Source organism: Plasmodium yoelii (assembly GCF_900002385.2).
Source record: "Plasmodium yoelii strain 17X genome assembly, chromosome: 12".
Lineage (NCBI taxonomy): Eukaryota > Apicomplexa > Aconoidasida > Haemosporida > Plasmodiidae > Plasmodium > Plasmodium yoelii.
In genome coordinates, this window is record NC_036184.2 from 1,861,923 (window position 1) to 1,887,093 (window position 25,171).

General features: G+C 22.9%; 5 protein-coding genes and 1 non-coding gene across 6 annotated transcripts; 5 read left to right on the forward strand and 1 right to left on the reverse strand.

Annotated features, from left to right (window-relative positions):
• Positions 1-1,237: 1,237 nt before the first annotated feature.
• On the forward strand, positions 1,238-2,358 carry PY17X_1247200 (apicoplast TIC22 protein, putative; the record flags this gene model as incomplete). Its single annotated transcript, XM_022956916.1, has 2 exons — positions 1,238-1,957; positions 2,263-2,358. 2 exons carry the CDS (start codon positions 1,238-1,240, stop codon positions 2,356-2,358), a joined length of 816 nt encoding a protein of 271 aa, XP_022812747.1.
• A 2,165-nt stretch (positions 2,359-4,523) lies between these two features.
• PY17X_1247300 (conserved Plasmodium protein, unknown function) lies at positions 4,524-10,191 on the forward strand (the record flags this gene model as incomplete). Its single annotated transcript, XM_022956917.1, has 9 exons — positions 4,524-6,951; positions 7,055-7,111; positions 7,246-7,644; positions 7,754-7,806; positions 7,914-8,417; positions 8,586-8,774; positions 9,100-9,465; positions 9,563-9,661; positions 9,751-10,191. 9 exons carry the CDS (start codon positions 4,524-4,526, stop codon positions 10,189-10,191), a joined length of 4,536 nt encoding a protein of 1,511 aa, XP_022812748.1.
• A 1,039-nt stretch (positions 10,192-11,230) lies between these two features.
• Positions 11,231-12,443, forward strand: PY17X_1247400 (uncharacterized protein; the record flags this gene model as incomplete). Its single annotated transcript, XM_725613.1, has 6 exons — positions 11,231-11,308; positions 11,467-11,546; positions 11,721-11,818; positions 11,944-12,077; positions 12,180-12,247; positions 12,359-12,443. 6 exons carry the CDS (start codon positions 11,231-11,233, stop codon positions 12,441-12,443), a joined length of 543 nt encoding a protein of 180 aa, XP_730706.1.
• A 543-nt stretch (positions 12,444-12,986) lies between these two features.
• On the forward strand, positions 12,987-13,059 carry PY17X_1247500. Its single transcript has one exon. It is a non-coding gene; the product is annotated as a tRNA-Arg (tRNA).
• Positions 13,060-14,178: 1,119 nt separating this feature from the next.
• Positions 14,179-17,060, reverse strand: PY17X_1247600 (heptatricopeptide repeat-containing protein, putative; the record flags this gene model as incomplete). The annotated part of the gene is made up of 2 exons (XM_022956918.1): positions 14,179-14,283; positions 14,472-17,060. 2 exons carry the CDS (start codon positions 17,058-17,060, stop codon positions 14,179-14,181), a joined length of 2,694 nt encoding a protein of 897 aa, XP_022812749.1.
• A 2,066-nt stretch (positions 17,061-19,126) lies between these two features.
• Positions 19,127-24,347, forward strand: PY17X_1247700 (conserved Plasmodium protein, unknown function; the record flags this gene model as incomplete). The annotated part of the gene is made up of 2 exons (XM_720483.1): positions 19,127-19,571; positions 19,675-24,347. 2 exons carry the CDS (start codon positions 19,127-19,129, stop codon positions 24,345-24,347), a joined length of 5,118 nt encoding a protein of 1,705 aa, XP_725576.1.
• Positions 24,348-25,171: the final 824 nt, after the last annotated feature.

Genomic DNA, 25,171 nt, shown 5'->3' on the forward strand with positions numbered 1-25,171 from the left:
TATAAATATACGTGTGCGTATTTTTATCCGTTTTCACATCCTTTTATTTTCCTTTGTTTTAATTTATTATACTAAAAACGGTATAACGTATATGTTCCAAATTTGTATATACTTTAATTACTAAATGGCATTAGTGACATTTCTATTTTTGTCTCTTTTAAAAGTTCAAAGGTTATTGATAAAAAACCAAATTGTATAAATCGAATATTCTATATCTACACTTTTATATGTGTGTATATATATTGAAAAATCCACTCGTTTAAGTTATATAAACGTTAAAACCAAAATTAAGTAAAATTCAAAAAAAAATCAACTTAAGTGTTTTCGACCAATATCCAAATGCAATTATTTTCCAATTATCAAATTTGAATGGTAATATTTTTTTATCTTTTAATGGGATAATACTATACTAATTTATCAATTGTTATTGGAGATATATATGAAATAACAACTTTATACACTTTTTTTTTTACTTCAATTTAGTTGCCTCAAAATGGAAAATATTAAGAAAAATTATTAAATGTTGATAGAGATAAGGGGGTACAAAATAACAACAATTGAATATTTAAAAAAAAAAAAAAAAATAGCTATTTCATAGCGATCATATATAGAAAAAATATTATAAATGAATACAAATTTGTTTACTCTCTTTTCTTTTATATATACATATGTAAATGGCGAAAAAAAATATGGATTATATGTCAATGCAATGCCTACAAAGATATACAATAAAAATGAGCTTTTGAAATGTCCTGAATTTTTGTAATTCGATAGTTTTGAAGCATAAAAAAAAAAAAAAAAATTATAAAAGCTATTTGCGTATTTGATAATGGTAAAATAGCTATATAAAAAAAAATTGAAAAAAAAAAAAAAAAATATAATGATAATAATAAAATGGGAATATAATAGTATAAAATTAAGGAAAGAGAAAAAATAAATAAGTTAACTAAAGCATGACTATAGAAAAAGGTGGCAATTTTGGAGTCTCATTTTTTGAATATTTGTGAGTATGGATATTGGATAAGTGTTATATGTAGGAAAATAGGTGTACATATATATATTACAAAATTAGAGATAAATAGGTAGCAAAATATGTATATATATTATAATACCGTTTTAAAATAAAGCGTAACATAAATATGAATATAAAAAGAATGACACAATTTTATTAATTTAATATATTGCACACACTATATTTATAGGAAGTTAAAAATAAAGATAGAACAAGGATGTAAAAATGTATTTCCTTTTTTTGTTGTTCATGTTTAATGTATTAGTAGAAGGTATAAAAATTAACAATAGTTTTAAGGGTAATGGAAATATATTAACAGGAAATAATTTAATATTAAAAAAAAACTTAGTTGGAAATAAATTGTGTATGATCAAAAATCGAATGAATATATTTTTTTGGAAAAAAAAATATCATGAAAGACCTATAGATGAAAAATTAAGTGTCATTCCTGTATATATAATAACTAATAATAATAATTCTCCATATATATTTAATGAACAAGACAGGCAAATATGTTACATGTTTTTGTGTCCAAATGAGGCCGAAAATATGTTAAACGAAATTATAAAAAGTAATGGAATGCAAAATCGAAATAACATAAAACTATACAACATAAACATGCAAAAAGCATATGAACTAATAAAAGAATTTATGCATTTAAAAAAATTAGAAAGCCAAAATAGTGATATAAAAAATAATATCGTTTACTGGAAATTGATACCATCAAAAAGGCAAGCACAGAATGCCCTTGTTTTTTTATCATATAAAAAAAAAAGTGAACTAATATTCCCTGTTTTTTATGTAGATGGATTTTATGTAAATAAAGATCGAGCCAATATTATCCCTTTGTTTTTTGATATAGAAGATTTAAGAGATGCGTTAAACAAAAAGGGAGTAAAAAGTTATAAAATTAAAGTGCTCAATTTCGTTGACTTGATATTCTCGGTATGCCAATAAAAAATGTAAAGCGTAAATTGGCTATTTAAATTTGCTATTTAAATTGGCTAGTTGAAATAGCTAGTTGAAATAGCTATTTAAATTGACTAATTAAAATGGCTAGTTGAAATAGCTAGCTATTTATGTTCAAATGACTTTATTTACTATGTATTTTTTTTTTTTATCATTGCCTGAATTTATTCAATGTGTAGAAACTATTGAGTGTGATGATACAAAAAGCATGTCTTCAAAAAAATTTAAAGAAAAATGATACACATACATGTTCGCAATCGTATAATTTTTTTTTTTTTTAGGAAAATCACAAGTCATTTGGTTTTGTGCCCAGTTCCAAAAGTTTAGAGTATTTGGATAAGTTGAACAAATTGGGTATAAGAAAGTCATATTTTTAGGAATTCTATTTTATTCCAATTTATTCCATTTTATTTTTTCAGTTTATAAAAATTATATTATTTTTTTACCACTTTGTATTTTATGTTGCCCATCTATTATTTTTAGTACATGCACATATATGTATATATATTTTTTTTGGACAAATTAAAAAATTGATTTTAATACTCCACTTGTGTATATATATTTAATTATTTGGGGGTATCACAATAATTGCCATTAACATGATAATATGGATTTTTAAATTTATCGTTTAAATGGTATTTTAAATAAAGTTTAAAAGTATTTAGTTGTCATGGGTACTATATGATGATAGAATAGCAAACACAAATATTTTAATATCAAAAATCAGTTAAATTATTTTTTTTTATATTCTCTGTGTTAATATGGCCTCTCCCCCCAAAGCATATCATATATTTTAATTGGGTATGCTTTTATAAATATTTTTCGTTTTTACCATCACAATATAGCAACAAACAGGTGTTAATAAATAATTTTGTAATATAATTAAAAATAATAATGTTGTTTTTGCTCAAAAAAAAAAAAAAAATGTTACGTGCAGGTAAAAACGTGATAATATTGTGAATATGTTTCTTTGCTTATTAACAGTTAATAAAATGTAAGGGGTATTTTATTTGGAGAAATTACACAAAAATATATTTGTTTAATAATAACAAAGAGTAGAAAAAATATGTCACAATTAATTTATAAATATATTATGTATAAATCGCTATTTATGCTTATTTTTACGCGATACATATTTTTAGGCATAACATTTATTTAAAAAAATATATATGCCTATAAAGGCCATTGCACACACAAACAGAAAAAAATTATAATTTGTTTTCACGAAATATATATTTATTATATATGAAAATTACGAAATTGCTACAATTCAGAAAATTAAATATGATAAAAATTGATAGATAAAAATTGATAGATAAAAATTAATAAATAAAAATTAAATGATAAAAATTAAATGATAAAAATTAATGTGATAAAATAATATTATAAAAAGATGGATAGACGAATACATTTAAATTTATATTGTTTTTTTCGCATATTGTAATTTCTTATTAAGCAGACTACGTATTTTTTTATATGCATGATATATACATAAAATTAATAATATGCATATTTTATGCTTATCTCTTTAATAATTTTTTTTATCTTTATTTTATTTGCATTTAATCATTTAATCATTTATTTATTTCATTATTATATTTTTTTGAAATACAAAAAATATTTACATTCTTTTTAACTTTTTTTTATTGAATTAATGTTATAATTTACACATATTTTTAACAAACATAACAATTCAAAAAGTATGAGAGAGAATTTTCGCACGGTGTATTTATTGCATACGTAATTTAAAAAAAATAAAAAAAACGGAGAAAAAAAAGAGAAAAAGCGAAAAAAACGAGAAAAAACGAGAAAAAACGAAAAAAAATATTATAAAAGTTTATTTATTTTTCTTCTTTATTTTTTGACATTTATATATGTTTAAATTACCATTTTAAATGATACTGTTATGTCTTATTATATCAAAATACCCCTTGGGCATTTTTGATGAGATTAACAATAAATTCACTGAATAAAAAAAAATGATAAATTTATATAACCATTTAAGAGTTAATGCGTACACACAAAGATATATATTGTGTGTAGGTATGCAGGATAAAAACCGTGTACATAAACGTGTTACACTCTTGTAATATTTTCTTATTTCTAAAATGTGAATTGTTTTACTAATTTGAAACATGTTTATTCCATAAATCTTATTCATGCATGTATGGCATATAAGCGTATGTATTGTATTTATATGCAAAATATAGTTATATTAATATATGTAAGCATTTTCTTTGATTTTTATCATTATTTTGTTTAATAAATTTTGTTATCTTTTCGCAATTCTCAAAATCTCATATATTTCGTGAAGATTTTTAGGAAGTGCATATAACAAAAATATTTTTTTTGTAAATTCATATTAAATAATAGACTGTTTCAATAATTTTTTGGTCCATCAATACGTGCAATATAAATACAGTATATATATAGAAGATATATACATTTTTGTGATTATTTGTGCAATTATTTGTGTGTGTATACATAATTATTTGCACAGGTAATTGGAAAATAGGTCAGAGAGAAAAAAAAACGTCGTATTATGTATAATTATCCCCAAAATAATAAATCGAGTGTTGAGAATAAAAAAAAGGAAAAAGGTAAAGACAACATATATTACACTAACGATAATCATAAATCTATGGTTATCAACAATTTCCAAAGTGATGGAAATAAACGAAACAAGGAAATGAATAATGAAACAATATATGATTATAATAAAAAATATATTAATAACAAAAGCAAAGAAAACCGAGATATAAATAGAGGTAGAGAAATAGAACGAACGAATATGATAAATCGAAAAGTTTTTAATAATATTAGTAATTTAAAAAAGAAAATCCATTATGACAAGCCAAATGCCAATAATACTGGTAGCATTAATAATAACAAAACAGGTACTGGAAATGAATATGGGATATCCCAAAAAAATACAACCTTAAATGATAATACTAAAAAAAATTTTGATAATATTAATATAGGAAAAGATAAATCTAAATTTCGAAAAATATATCAGTATAATGAAGATAATAATAAAAATGGTGATAATGTAAATAGTGGTGGTGTTATTTCAAATAATAATTATGCTTATAATGATATGGGCAACCCTAATGAAATAGGAAATAATAGAGACAAAATTAGGAGACCTCATAGATATTTTAATGACCCTAAACCGATGGGGAATAATAATATTAACAATATAGGGAAAAGTAAAAAAGGGAATAGTAACATTAATTGTGAATCCACAATGAATCCCCAAAATTACGAATACAATAAAAGAAATAATAATGAAACATATGAAAATATGAAACAAAGAAGTGCAATATATGGACCGGGAGCTGACAATAATAACCCGGGTATTAATACTACTAATAATATAAATAATAACGTAAATAGTAATATAAATGGTAATAATAACAATTTTAATTATTCAAAATTAAATAGAAATTATAAAAATAAGTATGAACAATATCATGGTGAGATGCGTGATCATAATCCCAATAAAATGGGACCAACTGGTGTAGGTGAATCTTCTGAAAATAGAGGGGGAGCAATGTTGTATTTACAAAGAGATAAAATGTATCATAGAAATGTAGGTGAATTAAAAAATAATGTAAACAATAAAGATAATTTCAATAGTGATGGTACAGAACCAAATGATGGTTTAATAAACGAAGAAGTATTTTTAGAAAATAAAAATAAAATGAATGATACAAATAATAATAATAATAATATTAATGGAATTGGAAAGTATAGCGGGGAGACGTTAGAAGAGGAAAGAAATTTAAATAATAATGTAAACATTAAACGGGGCATATACCCAAATTATAATGGACCTAAAAACGACGTAAATAATGCACCTAATAAAAATGGTGTCGATAAAGATGGAAATCGAAAAAAAGAATATCACACATTTTCATTCAGTACTATTGATTCAAATTGTTCTAATAAAAATATATTAGAAAAGAAAATGGCAAAAAGATTTTTAGGTGAGCATTTAATTGGTGGACCAGAAAATTGTAAAGAAAATATGAATGACGAAAAAAAAAAAAATATGGGAACTAATGAAAATAAACATGAAGAAGAAATGTACATAGGACAGCAAAATAATGGAGGTGTCAATAATGTTAATTGTGTGAATGATAATGATGGTAATAGATTGGGAGAATATAATAAACATTTTAGTGAGTATAATGAAAATGCAGGTAATAATAATATTGGGGGTAATGATGATAATATGGGTAATAAAAATTTTGGTGAAAATCCAAAAAATAGTAGTATGAATAGAAATGGTTATATGTTTAAAGAAAATGTAAATAATAACAGAACAAATAAAAGCGCTAATTATGTAGATATAGATCATAAAAATAATAGTAATTTTAAAAATTATGATTATAATAATGGAGGTGATAATATTACACCTGATTTTGATAAACATCAACCAAATATGGGATATGTAAATGAAAATAAAATACAAAAAGGTAATCATAATTTAATGCACAACAATAACCGAAATATGAAACGACCTAATATAAAAAATATTAATCAATATAATGCACCAAAATATGATGATAGAAAAGAAATTCGTAAATTTTCTAAAAATATAGACATGAAACATATAAATAAAAATGGCATCAATTATAATAATGGTATGAATGATGATGAATACCGTGGATATCGTTTATCAGATTCATATGATAATATAAATGATGATATAGATATGGATCAAAATGAATATAATATAAGAGGCGAAAAAATTTATTACAATAATAATATGAATTATAAATATAATCAAGAACGAAATATTAAAAGAAATTGTTATGAGCCTATTGATAATTATAAAAATAGTTATTTGCCAAATAATCATAAAAAATACCTCCCTGAATTTTATGATAATATGAACAATACACCTGAAAGGGGTCTTTATGATGACTATAGAAATGATGAGTATATACGATATAATGGTGTAGGTATGTTTAAAAAAAAATGTTTTATTATACTTTTCCCTTTAAAATATGTATCGAAGAAATCAGTGCAATTGTCTTTATATATTAATTTTTTTTCTTAATTCAGGAAAGCAAGATGATATGCGAAAATACAGGAGAAGCCATTCATATGATTCCTTGAACGGTAAGTTTGAGTTTTTACACTAATAATATGAAAATATAACATTTTTTTGGTTTTTTTTTGGTTTTTTTTTGTTTTTTTTTGTTTTTTTTGTTTTTTTTTGTATCCATTTGTTCGATATTTCTTCATTTTTTTAGCAAACAAAGACGCACTTACAATTATAAGACTGCCAGCAGAAAAAAAAAAACAAGTAAAAAAAAAAAAAAAAAGTATTGTAGGAAATGAGGCATCATTAGTTGAAATGTATAGTACAGCAATTCCTATAAATGAAAGATTAGATCCTTATGCTTTAAAAGCATTATCAAAAAATGAAAATTTAAGAGAAAAAGTTTATGCATTAATACCTAAATCAGTAGTTGAAATAACTGAGCATGATGATATTACTCATGTGACTTTACAGTCACCATCATCTCTTTTTGTTAATCAAAACAAAAATATAAAACATCACATTATAACTACACATTTTAATCAGAGCCCTGCTGATGTTCCTAGTATTGCTACATGTGCTATTGCAGGATCAACAGATTCAATTAAAGGTAAGTTCAGTAATTGTTATTGTGTGTAGCAAAGATAAAATTTGAGTGGAAAAAAAAAATGTGTATTTCAAATAGGATACATAAATTTATATTTTTTTTTATTCTTCAGAATCGTTGGAAAAATCAAAAGATTCATTAAGTAGCGATGAAAACGATAAAAATGTAATTTTAAAATAAAAAACATTTTGTATTTAAAATGGTTTATAATTATGTTTGTATATGCAACTATTTATATTTTCTCATATAAATAATTTTTTTTTTTTTTTTAGCTAAAATCGATAATAAGAGGAATTTCTATGAGAAACAAAACTGGATCATCCTTGAATGTAAAATTTAAATTGTCTCAAAATGATTATGATAATAAATCTGTAAATAAAAATGAGAATAATAATTCGGATGACCATAAATATAATAATGAAGATTGTTATACCGAATTAAATAAAAAAATAGAGAATCATATATTATCAGAAGAATTAAAAAATTTAAAAATTGATAAACAAATAACAGAACGAAAAAGGGCATCTATATTTGATGAAACTAAAATAAAAACAAAGTCAGAAAAAAAAAATGACGTAAATAATAAAATGGTTTTAGATTCGAGTAAGGTTAAAAATGCGACTGAAATAAAATTAAAAAAAATTCAATATGTAACAGGATTATTAGAAAAGTACAATATTCCTAATCCATTTGATAAGTACGTTAAGGAACCCATTGATTATTCTCAATTAGAGGGTCAAACAAATAACGCTAAATTGTTCAATCTAGCTTTGAGGGTACGTAAAAAAAATGATGTAAAATATTTTGTCGCAGTGTAATTTTGCTTTCGGCTTGTATACTTTGTAGCATTCATCTGTGCCATTTAGACCTTTTTTATTCCATTTTGTTCCATTTTATTCTATTTTATTTTATTCCTTTTTTATTCCATTTTGTTCCATTTTTAGGTGTCAGATAACTACTTCAAATATATTATGAGAAGCATGGAGCAAGCAGAAATTAAGGAAGTTTTTAATGAAAAAAGAAAAAAAATGATTTTAAAATTAATTGCTTTATTAGGAGGGCAAATACACTCAGAGATAAAAAAAAATTTTGCTCACGAAAATGTTCCATTTCCACTGAAAGAAACAAAATTGGTAATAAATAATAAAAATAATAAAAATAATAAAAATAATAAAAATAATAAAAATAATAAAAATAAATAGTATGGATAGTGTTAGTATGGATAGTGTTAGTATGGATAGTGGTAGTATGGATAGTGTTAGTATGGATAGTGGTAGTATGGATAGTGGTAGTATGGATAGTGGTAGTATGGATAGTGTTAGTATGGATAGTGGTAGTATGGATAGTGGTAGTATGGATAGTGTTAGTATGGATAGTGGTAGTATGGATGCTATTACACTGTTTCATGTTTAGTAATTTATAAAATGTCTTTGATTTTTTGTCTATTAAATTTTGTAGAAAAAAGAAGAAAACGAAAAACCGAAAATCAGCGCAAAAGAAAAAGAAATAAAAATTGAGGAGCACAATCTTATGTGCAAATACTGGAAAAAGCAAAGTGAATGTATGAGTTTGTTAATAAATGAATGGAATAAAATATCTGAAATTTTAGAATCCATAAATGTTGATCCTAATAATATGATAAATTCACTCATATCCATATATGGAGAACAAACAGTTAATAGTTTTAATTTAAGTATCGGGGAAATAACAAATTCGAATATCGAATTAGATGTAAATATTGATGATATTCCAATACCAGATATTGGAGATAATAATGAAAATAAATTTGACCCATCTAATATGACTATAATGAATTTAATTCAGGTAATAATAAAAAGTATAAAATATATGCACAATAGTGTTAGTCTTATTTTTTTTTTTTTTACCTCATTTTGTTAAACATTTTTGTTTATTATAAAAGGATATGAAATGGGATATGGATATTGAATATTCCTTGAATCAAATAAGAGAGGAGTGGGAAACTGAAAATTTGCAAACCAAAAGGCTGGTTCAAAAGAAGGTAAGCAATAAGCATACATATACTCGTTTGTGCATACGTATGTTCGCTTGGCATACGAATACATGTATTGTCCTTGCTATATTTAACAGGTTATTGAAGGTATAAAACATCGAATCGGTTTGCTAGACTATTTAAACAAGGCAGAAATGAATTTAAATGCATTTTCTAAAATAATTGAAGAAAGATTAATATCAAATGATGATGTAAAAAGCCAATTAAGGTCTATGCAAAATGTAAGTGAGAATATGATGCTTTCCAAATTATTAGAAAATATAGAATGTAATACTTTGGATATAAATCCAGATTCTTTTAAAACCCCAACATCATTTTTTGTCTCTCATCATTTACCTATGACGATTATGCAAAATAATAATAAATCGAATACAGATGAAACACAAGAGAATCATCAAAATAACACAAACAGTGATCTAAGCAGTAATAATAGTATTAATAATTATAATAGTAACAATGAAGATGATAATAATACAAGAAATTATGATTCTCTAGATAATGAAAGTATTAATGAATAAATATAGAATTAGCATATAAACTATTTTTTTTTTTTTTTCTTAATTTTAATATTTTTTAGTAGTATATATTTTGTGTTAGTAACATGTTCTCATTTTATTGTTTGGTTGTGTTTTTTGTGCCTTCCATTTAGCATATATTTTAGTGTTTCACAAATTTCTTTGCATTTACATTTATAATTTTTTTTTTTTTTACATTTATTTATTTTTATTAATTTAACGTTTTTAGTATAATTTTTTCATATTCCATAAGTAACATACATATATATACTTCCTGTGTTATGAGTTTTTGGGTTTTTTTGGTAATATATAAGAAATAAAATAATTCGTTAAAAAAATAACGCATTTTATTATTTTCTACTCATTACAAAATAAGTTTTATAATTTCAAATAAAACTTTTAAACGTATATAGCCATTATTATGTTTAGCAAAAAAAATCATAAAATTCGTTATTTTTTGTATATAATAAAAATTGTAAGTCTAGCCACAGATGGTATAGTCAAAATAGTCAAAGTAGTCAAAGTAGTCAAAATAGTCAAAGTAGTCAAAATAGTCAAAATATTCAAAAGTATATTTTAGCTTATATGCAATTGTATATATGAATTTTATATATTAGCATGTGCACTTGATATATTTTTTTTATTACAATTTCCTCATTTATGGGAAAAATTAAAACCGTTTTTTTGATAAATTTAACAATATAAATTTTTTAAATATTAAAAAAATTGCATAATTACAACCTTAGAAAAATTAAAGAATTTGCTTAATAAAAATATGCAATAACTCATTTAATTTATATAAAGGGGAAATTAAAAATTGAAAAAAATAATTGAATGTGAGCATTTTTCTTTAGGTCAAAATTTTGTGATATTACAATTTGTGGCTTGTTTTTGATATGCCCTAGTATATGTAAGCATATGTAAGCATATGTATACAAACGTATAAACATACAAACGTAAGATATACAAACATATAGATAAGTATAATATACAAAGTTAATTATTATCGTTATAATTTTGTAAAAAAAACAAATTACGAAACATGAAAGGATTTTGTGTGGATAACATTTCGTCGCAAAATCTGATGAAATCCTCTGTACAAAGGAGTATCAAAGCAACGGTAAAATATATGTGTATATATAGCCTAGTGTGTATTTTATATTTTTTAAATTAATTTGATTATATTTAATAAAAATAAGAACTATTAGTAAAGTTTTGATTTACCTTGAGAATTTTATTCTAATGGTTATACATTTTTGTTTCTTTTTTCATTTTCAGATATTAAAACAATATCCAAAATTGGAAAATTTTATTGATGATATATTTCCTAAAAAGGAACCAATATTTTTAGGGAAATGGTAAAAAATGATAAAATTATAGAAAGAGTGTATATTTAGGGATATATATGAATGTTGCTTTATTGTTTTTTAAAATGTGAAACTGTATAAATGATACAATTTATTTTCACTTTTAATTCACTTTTATTTTCACTTTTATTTTCACTTCATTTCCACTTCTTAACTTTTCGCTAGCACAAACCATGTAACTATAATAATAGGAAATAATGAAGTGCTTTTTTTTCAAATACGAAATGGACCATGGATGCCAAATTTGAGATTAGTTCACACATGTAAGATATATAAAAATGTAAATTATTTTTAAGAGTATTATTAATATATGAACATATATATATATATATATATATATATATATTTAAATAAAATTCATTGAATTATTATTATTTTTTTATTATAGATCCATTTTTAATGCCACAAATACAAGTTGATAAGGGTGCAATAAAACATGTATTGAGGGGGTCAAATGTAATGTGCCCTGGTGTAACATCTCCAGGTGGTAAATTAGACGATGTTGAAGCAAATACCGTTGTGGTAATATAAATAAGATATCTTTAAATAAATATATATAAATATATATTTTTTAATATGATATAATTTAATGTATTTTTATTTTCACTTTTAATTATATTTCAGCAAATTCGAGCTGAAGGTAAAGAGCATGCTTGTGCAGTAGGAATAGCAACTATGTCATCAAAAGAAATGTAAGAATTTTGAAATTTTTGAAAATTTTGAAAATTATATCAAGGATTATGAAAACATAGATATATGGGTCTTTATATTGTCACATTTATGTTTTACTTTTTTTTCTTTAGAATTGAAATAAATAAAAATATGTGTATTGAGAATATTCATTACCTGAATGACGGATTGTGGAATTGCAAACTGAATGACAAATAATGGGGCTACTGTTTTAAGTGGATAAAATAGGTCAATATTGTAAACAATATTTTCTGTATTTATATAATTAGGAGATTGAAATGTGAATAAAGTATATGATAGTAGGCTCTTGGAAAATAATGCGCAAATTTATGCAGCATTATTTATTCACTAACATTTTATAATTAATAAATATATGCATTTTACGTTATATATATATGTATGTATATATATATATGTTATTTTTTTTTGTTATATATTTAATTTGTATATACGTATATGTCATGTTTCATTTTATCTTAATTATAATTATGTAATTTTTTTTAATATAGTTTCTTTAATACATGTAAAAAAAAATTATTTATTTCTTTGTATACTTCAAAAAATACGATTTCATAAATTTTGATATGAGCAAAGATTATTGATAAATTATTTTTAAAACATAAAAACAAATTTTATCATTTTTATTATTAAATATGCGTTTTTTTTTGAGCATTTTTTAAATATTTAAGTATAAGGAATAATTAATAAAAAGTAATTAATTGTATTTAAAAATAAAATTATGACGACGTAGCCTAATGGATAAGGCGTCGGTCTTCGGAACCGAAGATTGCGGGTTCGAGTCCCGTCGTCGTTTAAAAATTTTATTGAATAATAAAATGGCTTGATAAATAAAAACAGCTAATAATTAATTATATTTTGTACGCACTTGAAATTAATATACATATTAAATAAAAATTTTATTATACCTTTTTATACAATCATATAAAACTCCGTTATTTTACATTGTATATAAAAAGATATAAATAATAAAAGATGGTGAACAGGTGTGCAGAAAGCTAACATGAAAAAGATAGCCATCCATCATTGTATATACAGTTTGTAGACACAAAATAAAAATTTTGAGCGAAATGGTTATGAAAAAAAAAATACAAATAAAATATTATGAAAAAAACAACTAATGTAGAATACTTATGAACAAAAAAAAAATATTTATGAACAAAAAAAAAATATTTATGAACAAAAAAAAATACTTATGAACAAAAGTAAATACTTATGAACAAAAGAAAATACTTATGAACAAAAGAAAATACTTATGAACAAAAGAAAATACTTATGAACAAAAGTAAATACTTATGAACAAAAGAAAATATTTATGAACAAAAGAAAATACAAATAAAATAATTCTGAACAAAATAGCTATAAGTAAAATAATTATGAACAAAATAGCTATACGTAAAATAATTATGAACAAAAAAGTTTTAAGTAAAATAATTCTGAACAAAACAGCTATATGTAAAATAATTCTGAACAAAACAGCTATACGTAAAATAATTCTGAACAAAAAAGTTTTAAGTAAAATATTTATGAACAAAAAAGTTTTAAGTAAAATATTTATGAACAAAAAAGTTTTAAGAAAATATTTATGAACAAAACAGCTAAAGTAAAATATTTATAAAAAAAAAAAAGCTATAGTAAAATAATTATAAAAAAAAAAGCTATAAGTAAAATAATTATAAAAAAAATATAAATAAAATAATTATAAAAAATAATATATAAATAAAATAATTATAAAAAATAATATATAAATAAAATATTTATGAAAACAAATATCAAATGGCTATATTAGTATAAAAAATGTGTGTGATAATCATATGAATTATATATATTTATGTATAAATATTTTTAAAATATTAAACCCTATATATAGATTTATTGAATTTAATGCGAAAATCACAATTGCTTTATTATTTATTTAGGGGGAGGTTTTTGTTTCATTTTTTTTCTTCATTTTTTGTATTTTTTTTATGAATGCATAAATATCTTCGTTATAGACATTCATTTGCATAAAAGAGTCCGTCTGTAAAGATAATTTAAAACGCGAAAAGTTACAAATAATATATTTAAATGCACATAACAATCGTATTTGAATAAATTAGGATGCATGTGTGCATCCCCTTTATTTTATTTAGTAGGACAAGAAATTCAAAAGAAATATGTATAAGCAAATTAAACAAAAGGAATAAAATTTTTAATATTTATTATTACGATTTTTTGAAGAGGCAAATATGATAAATTTTTAATCTCCATTATATATAACTTAAACAAATGTAGTGATACAGTAGAATATTGATTCATCCTTAATTCTCCGAACGATGTTATAAATTTATATATACTATAAACATCTGTGAATGTATTTTTTTTTTTTAATAAATAAGTTTCAACATGATCAAAAAATGATTTTGAAATATTTAAAAATTCTTTAGATGAATTATAAATTTGATCATTGTAGATTTGTGTGGTATCAGTATGTAAATCCTCTTTATGTGAATCCTCTAAAATGCTACCATTTTTTTTTTTTGTAAATTGTGATATCAATTCAACTTGCTTATTATTTTCTTCTGATGAACGAACATAAGCAAGTGATAATGCAGAACATACATTGGCAAGTTCCGAAAATTTAAAAATTTTCAAATAAATAATCGCTAATTTAGATAAAGAAATTAGTAGTTGATATTCTAATAAGCAATTACCTTTAATTAGTGAATATATTATTGAACAAACTAAAGTTGAATTTATATATTTACTCATATGCTTAATTAAATATTTTTCAGCTTTTTCAATGTCTACAAAATAGTGAATTGTATCTATTTCGTTTGAATAAGTAGTCTTATCATTGTTTTTATTAATATGTTTATCTTTTATATTGGTGTTATTAATTTGAACATTATCAATAGTCTCAGAATATGTTTGAAATGAGTTAAAGGTGCATTGTGAATTTTGGAAGGTACTGATATTTTTTATTTCAGTATTTTGTTTGAGATCAGTTACTAAATTATCGGTTTTGGGAGAACTATCCCTTTTATATTCATCTACGAGTGTGTTAATATCGCTAAGGTTTTTTTTTGTTTTATTATTTTTTAACGTGTCTATAAAACTAATATAATTGGGGTAATTATATATTAAATAAAAAGATAAAGGAATATATTTGTCGGTTATGTTTGCAGAAATATTTTTTTGATTATTTTTAAATTCTATAGATAAATTAATATATTTTTGATGATCATATAGTATATTGTCGTATGTGTCAAATAAAAATGGATAAGTTTTTTTAAAGAAGTGAGAAATTTGTTGACTTAATTGATTTAGAAAATGCTCAATATATTGCGAGCTTTTAGTATATGCCTGTAATAGCATAGATAGTTCTTGTATTGTATATTCATTTATAAATAATATTGCATAGTTCCAAATAGATTTAAGTAGTATATTATTTCCTAGTCCTATATTTACATAAGAATGTATAATCATAATTATTTGTTTGGGTTCAAATAAACTGATTTGCGCTAAACTGTTTTCTGATATAATTTGAAAAAGTTTTTGGTGTAGTATGCATGCGTTATTAAATGAATTAGCTAAAACGCTTAAGTGTCTAGGCTTAAGTAGATATGATTTATTTATAATTTGATCAGCTATTAATAAATATAAAGACAAAAAATTTGATTCTTCTGCATTTTTAAATTTACTAAATGCATTGGTTAGAGACACTAATTGATCTATTGAAAAAAAAGCTACTTTTTTTTCTATTAAAATTTTGAAAAAAACAAATAAATTTTTTTTTAAATAATTAACTCTTGCTAGTGCATTCGTAACGTAGTGTATTGAATCGACAGACCAAATTTGGTCAAGTTGATTTATGCTAGAATTAGAATTGTTAAGGTTGGGAGTTATATTGTTTGATTCGATTTGATCTGTATGAAGAAATATTTTATTATTATCCTCACATATAATAATATATTTATTTGATATTAAAAAATTGCAAATTTGCTCAATAAAGTTGGTTATGTATTCTTTGTCATATGAATATAAAGAAGAAGAATAATTACATATTAAAGGAATATTTTTAAAGTCAAATTTGTCCAGTTTTTGTAATATATGTGATGTTAACAATTTAAAATAATTTTCGTGCTTTGGTAATAAATTAAATTTTGCAAATGCATTTAATACATACAATGAACCATACTGTGAGAATTTCATATTTCTTTTAAAAAAGTAATGAAATAAAGTATTGATAAGATTTATATCATCAACCTTAATTTTAATAAAACATTTTAGTAAAATTCCTATATCACATGAATTAAATTGACTACTATATTCCATTATACTAGTTTTTATAACATTTAAAATATCTTCTTCAAGTTCATGTTTTTTATTTATACCGCTAGGATATTTTATTGCATCATTTAGTCTGTTACTATTATTATGGTTAGTGTGCGTTGATTTTTCATGGTTTCCTTTTTTCTCCCTACAACTAATTTCTATACAATATTTCATAATGTTTCGAATGACTTCATTTTTTTTCGATATAGTATGATTTAATATAATTTCAGAAATATTTTTATCAATATTTTTATATTCTTCTATTTCTAATTTATTTTTTTCATTCATAGCATCAGTCATATCAAAATAAACCTCGTTAATAATTTCTAAATGTTTTTTTTTTTCATATCGTGTTTTTGGTTGATATAATTCTCCAAAACGCCTTTTCACTGTGCTATAAAAGTAGTGGCTCTTATTATTATTTTTTATATTTGGAATTATTTCATATTTTATTTTTTTCAAAAAATGCATTCTTTTCATTTTTTTTAAAGCAATTCAGAAAATGTGAGTGGAAATGTAAAAAATGTTATATTATATTTGGCATTGTATATGTCTAACGAAATTTTTTTAATAATATCTAAATTATATACCACTATTTTCGTTTCTTCATTTCTATACTACTGGATTTTTCTTTTTTTCAAGCATTTGCATTTCATTGTGATTGTTAAGAGAAGTGGCTATTTGTTGAATGTATGCATATATGTACATGTATTTTTTTCCTTACATAATTGTACGAATTACCATTTTATGTGTATCAAGTTCAAGAATATAAAAAATCAAGAGTCACCCTATTGATGCATATACAATTTTTCTTTATATGTGTTAATATATGTATGATGTATGCCAATCAAGGGGGTATTCATGTCCTACCGCTCACTCTACCTATATTTATTTATATAGATAGATAAAGATATAGATAAGGGTATATGTATATATAAAGATATAGGTATATATAAAGATAACGCTAGTGGTATTAATTATTTATTTATACAAATTTAATAGGATGTACAAACAATTATTTTATACGCATAAAAATGTGAAAATATAATTTATTCGGTCATGATATATATTGCGAGATAGCTAAGTATCATTTTTTTTTAATAAATATATTTGTGGAGTTGCCTTTATTTGCGAACATTTTTATTCATTAAAACAAAAATGAAAAAATATTTTAACTGAAAATTTTATTCGTATTTATAACAAAGTAAAACGGAGAGAAAAAAATAATTTCAAATAATATGAAATTTCCTATACATAAATTTGATTGAGTGTATATATAGAAAAAAAAAAATATTTTTTTTTAACATATGAATACACTGTTTTGTATATATATTAACAGGTAAAGATTTTTTATGTTATCTATTTTTAAGGGTAACTGGGAATAACCATAGTATCTCTTAAGTTTCGAAATTAATAATATACAAAAAATCCAATTAAAATAAGTTATTTAAATAATGTATGTCTAAGATTTTTTTAATAAAAATATGTTAGTACAAATAATATTTAATGTTTCTACGCCATATTGTTGTATACCGAAATATTTGAACAATTACATGTATATTTTATTATAACCATTATATAAAGTGAGTATTTTTTTGAAGTATATATGAATTATAGAGGTTATTTTACAATTTTTCAAAGTATATATTTGTTAGTTAACCATAGCTTAACAAAAAAGAGTAATCTTTAATATTTTGAAAAATATTTTTAATATATATAAGATGTATACATTTTTACATAACTAAAGTATAATATTGAATGTCTTTGAATTTTGTTTTACATATAGCAATATTGATAAATCTGAAATATATACAAATTTGAATGTTTTTTTATTATTATAATGTTTACGCTTACCTCTTTCTATATGTGCATTTTTCCTCCCCTGGAAAATTGAGAAAAATTAAATATTATTCCATTAATTTATAGTTTTTCTATGTTTTTTCTTGGAAATATAAGGATTTAAATATATATTTTATATAACATATGATATATATGTGAAATAAAGTAAAAAAATGTGCATATACTAATGTGTGAATTTAATAAATTTTTTTTCCCCAATTTTTTTTCCAATTTTTTCAATTTTTCCCAATTTTTTTGGCACGCATAGTAAAGTCCCTTAACATGTGTGAAGTTTTAATTCAGTTTATGATACATTTGAAAGAAATAAAATAAATAATTGAATAATATATAATTTTTTATTTTTAATTATATTTTTATTGTTTTACTTTATTTTTTAGTTTAATTATTCGTCAATTTGATTATATGGAGGATAAAATTTAAAGGCAAATATAATATTGGGAATGTATTTTATATATTTGATATTTCCTTTTTTTTGTAACACTTTAATTAGTTCTTTTGATAATAAAAATTGTCATTCTATTGGAAAGGCATACATATATATACATAAAAATGGATATAATTACAAATTCAACGTAGGGGAAGTTGAAAATTTTTAAAATTGCAAAAGGTGAAATGCCTTCACACAATGTTTTGTCTTTACAATATGATATATAAATAAAATATGAAACACGAAAAAAACAGAAAAAATGAGTGGAATAATTAAAAAATATGTGACTAAATCAATGAAAGAAATAATTACTAATAAAAGTAAAAGAGACATAAAAAAAGATGGTAATCAATCCAATCTTGAGGTGAAAACTGGGAATAATAAAAATAAGGGCGAAAATGTTATTAAAAAGGATAATAAAAATGAGTCAAAAGATAAAATCCCAAAAGATAAAATATCAAATGATGAAAATAATTTAATATATAAAAAATTACGAAAAAAGTTAAACAATTTAAACTATAATAAACCATTATGTGTAGGATGCTCTCCTTTAGTTCAGGCAGTTTTTGATGACCTGATACAAGCAATACAAAATTTTCAAAAAATTTCTGATAAATATGAAGATACTAGGAAGAAATATAAAGACCTTTTATCTGAGCAAAAAAAAAATGGCCTTCCCTCAAAGGATCCAAAAGTGGAAAAAGGTAAAATAGTGAGCAATTGATATGCGAAACGATATCAACGGTTTTATAAAAATATTTGCAATTATAATTAAATTGTAATATTATATATATTTTTTTTTTTCAGAGGACATGGCCGGGAATAAGAGCCAAGCAGATAAATCAAATAGTGAATTGGTGATAAAGGGATACGAAAAAAAAGTGGAAAAACTTAAGAAACAACTAGAAGAAGAATTAAAAACGAAAGAATCATATATAGCAGAAAATAAAAAATTAAAACTCTCTTTAGAAATATTAGAAAAGAATACAAAAGAATACTTAGGTAATTCATCTGATTATACATCTGACAATAATTTATCTTCATTTAATAACAAAACAAAATCGTTTGACGATTTTGAATTAGAAAAGGAGAAAAAGAAAAAAAAACATATGTATATGAATAATTGCATGAACGAAAGTAATAGTAATTTAATAAATAACCATGTCATATCATGGGGAAAAGAATTGTCTTATTATAAAAAATTATGTAAAGAATTAAAAATCGAATTAGAAAAAGGCAAAATAGAGCCGGACACACTACGTAATGATAATATCGGAAATAAAGATAACGAAAAAGATATTGAAATAAAAAATTTAAAAAAAAAATTGAATGAATATGAAATTGAAATAAAAAAAATGAATGAATTGCGAACAGTAAATAATGAAAACAAAACAGGACATAATACGAGGAGTGGATTGGTGACTAATATCAGCAATGATAGTAGAGTCGTAAATTCCAAAATTTCAGATGATAATACTAATGATAATAGTGAAAATAGCGAATACAAAAGTGAATATGATGGAGAAACTAAAAATTCAGAGAGTACTAAGGAAATAAAAGATTTAGAAAAAGTTATAAAACAGCGAGATAACGAAATATTTCATTTACAAAACCGAGTTGTTTTACTGGAAACAGAATTGCAAGTAAAAAATGAACAGAGCAATAAATATAAAGAAAAACTTAAAAGTATAAGCGAAACCGAATATAATGAATTAAGTAATGGACTTAATAGTAGTGTTAGTACTACTGATAGAAATCAAAATGAAACATCTTCAAATAAATATATGAGCAAATCAGGTGAATTTTCGTCATATAGTTGTAATGAATTAACACATTCAACTAATTCAGAAAATTTGATGGAGGAAATAAAATCGAAAGATCCCAAAATTGATGAAATGAAAAAATTATTAGAAAAGGTAAAAAAGGAATTAAATGAAGAGAAGAAAAAAAGTAATAAATATGAAAGAGAATATAATAAAGAAAAAGGGGAAGTTAGTATATTAAAAGAAGAATTAAAAATATTAGAAAAAGAAATTGAAAAAAAACGAAATGAATTTAATATAGACAAAAATATAATAAAAAATTTAAAATTAGAATCAGACGAATTTAATAATATAATTTCTTGTTCTAATGAAACAAAAAAACAATTAACTGATTATATTCATAATATATTAAATACACTAAGTGAGTATAATGATAAAATAGATGAATTAAAAAACAGTAATATGTTGCAGGATGAAAAAATTCAAGTATATAAGAAAGAAATAAAAAAATTAAAAGATGATTTAATAGATTCTAGTAATCAAATAGATGAGTTTGCATCTCTTTTAGATAAAAAGGATGAAGTTATAGAAAGCTTTAAAAAGAAATTGGAAGTATTAAATAAAGAATATGCAGAATCAACTTTAAAATTTAATGAAATATTAAAAGAAAATAAAAATTTACAACTTATGAATACGTCACACAATGCTAATAGTAGTTTGGTTATTCAGCAATTACAACAAGAGATTCAAATTTTAAATGTTACAAATAGTCATTTATTAAAAATTGAAGAAGATTATAAAATAGTATTACAAGAAAAAACAATTGTTGAAGATGCCGCAATAAAAATTCAAACTGAATTAAAAAAATCAGTAGATAAAATAAAAAATTTAGAAACATATATACAAACATTGTCTATTGAAATAGCAAATTTAAAAACACAACGAGATGACTCATTAGATGCGTTAACAAAAGTAGCCATAGACAAAACGCAATATGAAAATGAATTAATACAATGTAAAAGTATTATTGATGATTTAAAAAGAAAATTAAATGAATATGAAAAAAATGTTTTATTTGCGCAAAATAATATTAGTGAAATAAGTAAAATTAATATTAAAAAAGAGCAAGAAGAAATTATTTTAAAAAATGAAATAAAATCGTTAAGAGAAAATTTGAATGAAAAAACTATAAAGTTAGAACTTTTACAAGAAAAAGAAAATACAATTGAGCAAAATAATATTACCTATAATAAATTCCATTTGGAAGCGCATACAAAATATAATTATTATGAGCAGATTATACACAATTTAAAGAAAGAAATAGATGAACTAACGATTAATAATAATGATAATATTGTTATAATAGAGAGATTGAAATCGGAATTGAACAATCAGGAAAAATTGGCTAACTCGCAGCGTCGTTATAATTGTAGCAATGATCTTGTTAGAAATCAAAAAAAAAATATAAAATCAATTTCTGGTAATAGTATTAATATTGATAGAGATGATAAAATTATGGCTATTGAAAATTTTAAAAATATTATTAGTAATAACAAAGGCGAATATGATAATCATAGTAATGCGTCTAAACAAGGAAATTTAGCATTTGAAGAAAATAAGGAAATAATAAATGGTAGTAATAATTTGGGAATAGAAATTACTTCATTTGGGGAAATTCCATTTGGCGATGCACAATTTGTTGAATTAAATTCACCAAATCCATATCCTAAGGGGAATGAAGAAGAAGATATATATGACTACAATGATGGATTTTCAATTTTTCTGAATTCAAATAAAAAAAAAGAAGAAAAGGTAAAAAACGATGAAGTAATTGAAAGAAATATACTTGTTAGTGGGTACACAGAAGGTAATTTCATGAATTTAACAAATGAACAAGTCGAAAAAGAGGGAAATGATAAAATTGGAATAAAACGTAATGATATAAATAAGACCGAAAATAAGAGAAGCAATTTTGATGATACCACAAAATCACACGAAAAGAAAATGTTATATACAGATGATGAAGATTTTATATATAATGAGTTTGAAAGAGATGAATTTTTAATGAAAAATGAGTATTCAAAAGATTTTACAAATTTTTCAAATTGTGAAATTTTAAATCCCGATACGATATCATATATGAAAAGAGATAATAATAAAATGATAACAAAAAAAAATGATATAAAGGATAAATCCAATAATAACATTGATAGTATTACTACAGAAAATGCCAATGGCCAATCTGCATCATTATTAAAAGATATGACAATATCGTCTCTAAATAATGTCAGTAATAAAATTGTAAGTGAAGAAAACGAAGAGAAGGAACACGATCAGGATTTCATTGCCAGCGAATACTCATTTTCGTATTTGGAGAATAACGACATTTCTTTATTTAGCAGTTCTAAAATAAAGAAAATGTTTAATCTTAGTTCTACAAATAATATGAGAAAACACAATGATAAAAATGTGATTGATAAGACATTTCCTGGAGAAAGAAGTGCAAATACATTGAAAAAGACCAATAATTTAAACAATTCAAATATAAAAAATATATATCAAAGTAGTGGAAGAAAAAATACAAAATATAACACAGAAATAAAAGATTCTTATGGAGATATGATATTTGATGTAAATTATAATGCATATTTTGATGAAGATAATGATAATAAAAAAAATATGAAAGGAAAACCAATGGAAGGAACACGAACCGAACAAAGAAGGTATTATGAGCAAAGTGAAATAGGAGAACATATGGACAATAATAATATAGATATTTCTACAGGGCAACCATCACGTTATGATGTAGATAGTTTAAAAAATGGTTTGCAAAATAGTGATATAAAGAGAAGAGATCATAGTGGGTCACTCCGATTCAGTGGCATGAGAAATATGAGCGATGACAAAAAAATAAACCATTTGATTGAACGAAAAAAAAAAATAGAAAAAAGTAATAAATATAAGAAAAAAAATAATAGTGTAAAAAATAATAAGGGGTGTAATTTTATTTCACAAACTAGTTATGAAGCAAATAGTAACTCTAGTAGCGTATTGCTCGATTCAGTAAGTTCGGATTTTTCTCATAATATAAGTATTGACCAATATAATGATTCTAATAGTAAAAGGAGATCGGATAGGAAAAATGAAATGAATTATTCTAAGCACAAACGCAGTGTTAATAATTTGAAGAGGGGCGAAACAAATATGAATGAAATAAATAGGAGTATAAGTATATATGAAAGCTATGATAAAATAAGGGGTGAAGAATATAAAAATGATAATAGAGATAGAAAAGAGAAAGATATATCTTACAATAGCATAAATGATTATTCTTACCGATATAAAGAAAATGCGAAGAATTATAGCAGGGATGATATTAGTGTAAATAGTTATTCAAAAAATCCAGGTCAAAATCGAGCCAAAACAAAACAAGAACTATATAATAAATATATGGATGTACTGAAAAATTTAAAAAGCGAAGAAATTGATGCATCGGTAGATACAAATAATAATCGAACCATCGATTTGACAAATGATTTTACTAAGACACATGAAAATTCGACATCTATTTTATCATCTATGAAAACTTTACAAAAAGATAGCATATATAGTAACTTGTCGAAGTTTCGATTCAACGAAGAAATGCTCGATTATAATTGCGACCCCTTGGTAGTTATCAAGCCACTTGAAGAGTCAAATATGGAGGATAATTATTAGAAAGTAGAAAAAGTGGGAAAAGTGGAAAAATTGGAAAAATTAAAAAAATGTGAAAAAATTGGAAAAAATTTCCTTTTCCTTTAGTGATGAAAGCATATTAAAAAACGAATGGTCTATATTGAAGTTAATGCTATTATTCTATTTATTGCATCCGTAGTTTGTAAATATATATTGTTGTATACAAATAATTGTTTGCACACATGAGAATCAAATTAGTTGAGTGGTTTTATTGTGTGCGAATTTATGGAGGTACCTATATATTTACAAAATTAGCATAATTCACTTGGATCGATTTATAGATATAGCGTTGGTATTTATCTACTTTTAATTTAAAAAAAATTAAAAGTTTTTTTTGTGTTATTTTTTTAATATAATGAATTCGATATATACAAAAGTGTGTTAATAAATGTTTAAGTAGACTTAAGCTATATATTTTTTTATTATATTATTTTTTATTATATTATTTTTTATTATATTATTTTTTATTATATTATTTTTTATTATATTATTTTTTATTACGTTATTTTTTATTACGTTATTTTTTTCTTCCTGTGCAATAGAATGTTGCCACCAAAATTATATTTTGCGTTTGAACGTGCATATATATTTATAGTATTAATGATATATATGGACGTATGTATATTTTTTTGAAAATCCAACTTTTTAAATGTAACAAATTATGTTCTGTCAATTTGCTTTATAAATTAAAATTCGATCGCAAACCAAGATTTATAAGCACACATATCGATTTATAAGCACGCGCATCGATTTATAGCGCTCTCTCCATATAATATAGACATGATAAAAATATGGTTTCGTCGTGA